At 38.6% G+C, this 5,786-nt stretch overlaps 1 protein-coding gene across 2 annotated transcripts in view; it reads right to left on the reverse strand.

The window, feature by feature from the left end:
- Positions 1-5,034: 5,034 nt before the first annotated feature.
- The window catches only part of TMEM2 (transmembrane protein 2), a 37,910-nt gene continuing 37,158 nt past the window's right edge, over positions 5,035-5,786 (reverse strand). For both annotated transcript variants that reach the window (XM_010076006.1, XM_010076000.1), the window contains one exon: positions 5,035-5,231. In XM_010076006.1, the coding sequence (XP_010074308.1) occupies positions 5,035-5,231 (197 nt within the window). The remainder of the gene's footprint in view (positions 5,232-5,786) is intronic.

Consider the following 5,786-nt stretch of genomic DNA (forward strand, 5'->3'; position numbering starts at 1 on the left):
AACTCTACAGGAACAAGATACTTAACCAGAGCAGCAACCCAGCAGAGGGAAATGGTGAGAACCCTGTCCCTGAAAAGCAAATGGAAAAACATGTATATGGCTTATACAGAAAAGAGACTGCAAATAATTTTTTCTTGAGCCTTCACTTCTTTTCTTCCATGTCCAACTATTAAAACCTGACACAAGCTCTTTTTTTTACATTTGTGTAATAGCTAGCAGAAGGAACCCCACTGCAATTGTGCGTGCTGCCATGATTCGTGTGAGTGTACACACACATATACATAGATACATATATTTAATACTTTGTATTTCACTGTTGTGAAGGACAGAAAAATCTCATGTCAATACAGGAATATTAAAAAGAAAAATTTAAACCAGAACATGCTGCTATATGGAAATTTATATTACACTATTAAAAAACTATTAAAAGCAGAAGCGTAATATATAATACTGAGTGATGCGCATCATAGAATCATTTCTCAGAAACAGAAATAATATGAGGCCACAGATAACTGTGGTGTTGTCTGCTATTACTGAGAACATGCACCAGTCATTTGCACCAGAGATGGAAGAAAACTATTAGATCATAGTTCACACCCTGCAGATGGAATAAACCATCTTCTGCTGAAGAACCTCACAGATATTAAAAAGATGACACGTCACCATCTGAGATCCATCCCTAAAAGCTACACAAGTACACAAAACACACCCTGAACTGATCCTAGTGCATCATTTGAAAATGTCACTGGAAATGCTGCACAGGAAAGAGATAGTTATATTTCTATCTGCTTATAGCAGCGCTAGTACTGCGTTACTACTTATGAACTTGCACACACACAAAAATAATCCTGAAATATCACGTTGTTTTTATGTTCTGTTTAGAATAAATTATATATAAAGACAGGCCATTGCATGTTCCAAGAACAGTTCCTCAGAAAAAAAAATCTAAATCAAGATATTCACCTGTCACCCCATTCAACTTGAATAAAGATGAAACAAAGAGTTTGTCTTCCAGGCATGGCCATTAAGTCTTCTTTGTCCTTTTAAATACAACAGAAATCACAAAAAGTGAAAAAAAGTTGGGCTATAAGGACAAAGTTTATACAGACTGATTACTTTGAAATTTCTCTGTGATCTGACCAAGCCAATTTCTCACTAGTATAGCAAGTGCGACAACCACAAACCTTTCAAGAAAAGCACAAATCTCTCACTAATGGCTATGGGAAGGTCACAAGAGCAGGCACAAGATGATGTATCAGAAAAGACTAGGCTGATCTCAGGAGATCCCCAGATTGCTCTCTCCCAAAATTTTTCCTATTGTATCCAAAACCTATTTATTTTTCAGAGTTTCATCATATAAAAAAAGACAGGGGGACCTCTATGGCTTGCCAGTTCCATCACTGCCAGTCATGCAAGTCAACGGCCAGACCAGCCTTTTTTTTTTCAGCAAGTTACAATTTTTAATAAAATTTAATATGCAAAATTGCAGTACTTCTCAGGCCATATAATTAAAAAGATCATAAATTCTCTCAAACCAAAGCTGGCCTGATATACTTCAATACTGACTATTATTTTAGAATTTTAACTAGCATAAGACACAGGACAAAAAGAAGACATTAGGAAAGAAAATTATGCTTGTGAACTCTCCTAGGAAAGGACAGAACCTTCCTGAAGTGCTGGAACAGGTATGACCAGAAGAGGTGGGAAATTAATTACTTGGAAAAGCTCAAGTAAATGCAATTTTGAAGTTCAGAAGTTACTGCTTTTCTTTGCACTTTATAGGTGTCTGGACACTAGGAGGACACCAAGGCCACCTTAAACAAATATAGCCAGTCAGAGCTGGGTGACTGTCCTCAGATGTACATCCTTCCTACAAAATGTGAAGAGGAGCTGAAGGGAAGCAGAGGAAATCACAGGACTTGCCTTGAACACGAACACTTATTTTCATGTCCTGGGTCAGACGTTATCTGGGGCCTCTTACAATACCCAGAATTAAGTCTATCTTTTCCTAAAGCATGTCTTTGCCATCATCCTGGTTCTTTAGGGATGGTTCTCCAGCCCCTCATACAGTGGATTTTCAGTGGTACTTCTGGCCAGAGAGTGTCTTATTGATGGTACACTTAATCTGACCCCTGTTCCAAGTAGTTTATTTATTCCTTTGTTGTTTCTTTGTAGTTATTTTCAAAACATTATAACAATTGCAAAATAAAATGCAAAAACAACCTGCAGAGCCAGAACATGAGCCCAGATGTGCCTTAAAAAACTCTAATGCATTACATTACAGCTTTAAACTTGCCTTCCTTTCTCTAGCCTGGTGAGTTTTTAATCTCTTTACTGGAGAATGACACCATTTGAGTAAGAAATAGAAATAAATCTATGTGTATACAAAGCCTGACCATGAAGAGGCAATTATAATGCCTTGTGAACTGGATTTAGGGTAGAGATACCTAATTTTTAAGATCTCACAGAGTTTCAGGCATGAGGTGAAATGTGTATGGCTCAGGCCTTGCAGGCTGCAGTGGCTAGTGTGCTTGGAAAAGAGAGGCTAGGTACATGGGTAATTTTAACTGCACACAACCTCTCTGGTAATCAGCTCCAGTGCTTGACCGCCTGCTCACTAAAAGTTTTTCTTCTGTTTATGTGGAATTCCCTGCATTTCAATGTGTGACCACTGCCTCTTGTCCTGTGCCACTGGGCACCACTGAGAACAGCCTGGCTCCGTCTTCTTCACTCCCCCCCGCCAGGTAGGGATATCCAGGTACATGGATAAGATGCCCTCAGACAGATAACAATACTGCACTGGCCCCCACCAAGCTGAAATGACTCTACACTCAGTTAGTAGCTCAGACTTTAAGATGACAGACCAGCCACCATTAACATCTCATTTCCCTCTATTCCCAGCTTGTCTCTGAATGAAGAGTAGGATACGCTCCATAAACTTCAGGGGTCTGTTGGTGTCTGAAATGAAATAGTTTATAGTATTCACACAACACACATTACAAAATTACTTGATACAATAACTGAAGAGATCCAAGAGTTTATTGCCTTGTCAGATGAAAAAATTTATTTATGCTATTTATCAAGTGTTTAAATTTACACAAAAGACAACACTTCAACTTCAGGTCCAATTGTCCATCAGTAAGCCCTATATCAGAATACCTTACCTTGACACTTCCAAATACAATTTTTACAAGATGGCTTAGAACAGCAGAATATCACAAATAATGGCCAACAAACTTCACAAGCCTGGAGGTCACTACCTCATCAGTATTTCTCTGCTGAGCATGACCCGCAGAACACTGGAAGTCTTAAAACCATTTTAATCCCCAAACACTACCACTACTGCATTCAGAGCACTTAAATCACATTGCTCTCCATTAGTAACACCAAATATTATAGCTAGTCTTAAAGATTTACCACATCTCCCCCTAACAAAATGTCTTTTTTTTAACATAAAAGAACTGTGCATCAAAACAACTTCAAAATACACAATCATCCATTTGACTTGGTTTTACAATAAAAATAACATCAGTCATCTATTTGTTAACTTAATTTCTTGCATTGTGCTCCTTTCCCCTCCCCTCTCACTTATGACACTACACTAGACCAGGCAGTTTAATTGTAGCACTGAGGTAGCATATTTTAATTGAACAGAATAATAGGTCTGCTACTATGCCTCCTCTCCGTTAAAGCACAAAAAAAAATCCCCACAGTTTTTCAACTTCTTTGGAGAAGACAGGCATTTAATTCATTTCCAACAGCCACTCCACTTTGAATGCAAAGCACAAAGCATCTCTGAATGGTAGACACATTACACCAGCTAGAATGCAGGAGAACATATACAAGAAGAAGGAACTATGTCAGTTTTATTAGAATTATGGTTATATTTTAGCTCTATGGCACCTACTGTTCCCTATTATGAAATGCATCTTTACAGTCTCTGAAATTTCATTTGAAAGACTAGGATCCTGAAAAAGGGCACCTATGCCTCAGTTCTTCTAAGTAATTTTCACACTATCTGCAGAAAAGGTCAAACAATTGCAGCAAAACCAACAGAAATCAAAGGGACATAATATAAAATCAATAGGAGTTAGCAACATGAGTATATTAAAGGAATCAAAGTTAATGGAAAAGATATAACATGCCTGAATGATTATTCCACTCACTTAAAAGTTAAAGTCTCAGTCTCATAACAAATTGAGAATAACAGTATCTCAGCTTTGCCCTTCTGGATAAAAGCTTTCAAAGAAAAAGCTGAAGTCAAGCAATACCCAAGACTGTAGCCTTAACATCCAGACTGTTTACTGAAGTAACTCTTACAGACACCTGTATATCTAGGGGTGAATAGTAAACAGTGACCCCCAAAGAACAGTAGTCATTTTCTCCTCTCTATGCTATGCTGGTACACATAGCCTTGTTAAACTCTGTTGCACGGTACACAGTCCTCATCCAGCTCCAGGCTGGATCTTCGAATCCCTCCTCTCCATCTTTCACACAGCAAAGCAAAAAATTTACTGCAGTTAAGACCCCTTGAGTCAGCTACACGCATAAGTTAACACAGTGGAAAGCAGATTGAGAATGTAACTGAGCTGACTGCTAGACAAACCCTCAGGAAAACAAACAGCTGAGGGAAAATGCGTAAATTGTAATGACCAATTCAAGCTGTTTATGGAGACTTTAATGTTAGTCTTTCAAGTAATCCAAGATGCACTCCAACACCTGTTATCAAAAATTTAAGGCTTTCATGAACACCCTCTTACATACAAAATGAGTATTAAACAGAAGGAACTTGTTTACAGTAAATACAAAAATCTGAAAAATCTCTGAAACCTGTTTATACAAATACTAATAAATTCTTTAATATTTTGTACAACTAGAAGGTGCACAGATTGGCATTCAAGCGGTCAATGCTGGCAAACATCTGTCAGACAATAACGTGATTTACTTGGATAACAATATAGTTAAAAATGCCATAAATTAAAAAATAAGTTAGTTCACATTTTTTTTCCCCAGCTTTTATGTACATCTTAGTCTCTAATGAGATCGTGTAGCCTTCTTCAGAAGCTCAAGCTCTTTCCGTCGGCTTTTGATTGCTCTGGCACAGCCATACTCTTCCAGTTGTAAAGGGATATACTTTTCTATCTGAACGAGCCCATGCCCAGCAGGACCTGTAAACAGCTTAATCCAGGATGGCTTAAAGTTTCCTCTGAATCCCAGAAAGGCCAGGCTTCCTGTGACAAAAACAGCCCAGTGTTACCGAACCAGCCAAGCCCATCCAAGCACAACACAGGAGCAGCTGGGAAGGGAACGGCACGCTCCTCTGAAATTCTCACCCTCAGATTATTCAGGACATTAATCAACTCTCAGCTCCACGTGTATCTCACAAGGAAACATTGGTTTGCAATTTCCTTTTTTCAATATTCATCATTAAATATTCCAAAATCTTAATTTGGAAACAGAGCTATGGGGACAGTTACAAAACCTGCTTTCTCAGGCAGGACTTGTGCCAGGGCCCTGAACGTATGAGAGCTACCCCATGTGGTCTATAAATCGATCATCCCTCAAAATACCAACACCTTCTCATCTCTACCTTCAACTTTAGTTAGAACAGGAAATAATAGCCTGGCACAGGAGATTGTTCAGAAATAGATTTGCTGGATGAGGCACAAAACACAGGCTTTGCGAAAAAAGCCTGGGGCTCTTTTCCTGTAATCCACAGGCACAAAGAACTACTAGTCTCTTCTCTGCTTCAAATAAGCTTCACACAATGCCTTTTGGGGCCATCT

The sequence above is a fragment of the Pterocles gutturalis genome, unplaced genomic scaffold (genome assembly GCF_000699245.1).
Source record: "Pterocles gutturalis isolate BGI_N339 unplaced genomic scaffold, ASM69924v1 scaffold36196, whole genome shotgun sequence".
NCBI classification, from domain to species: domain Eukaryota; kingdom Metazoa; phylum Chordata; class Aves; order Pterocliformes; family Pteroclidae; genus Pterocles; species Pterocles gutturalis.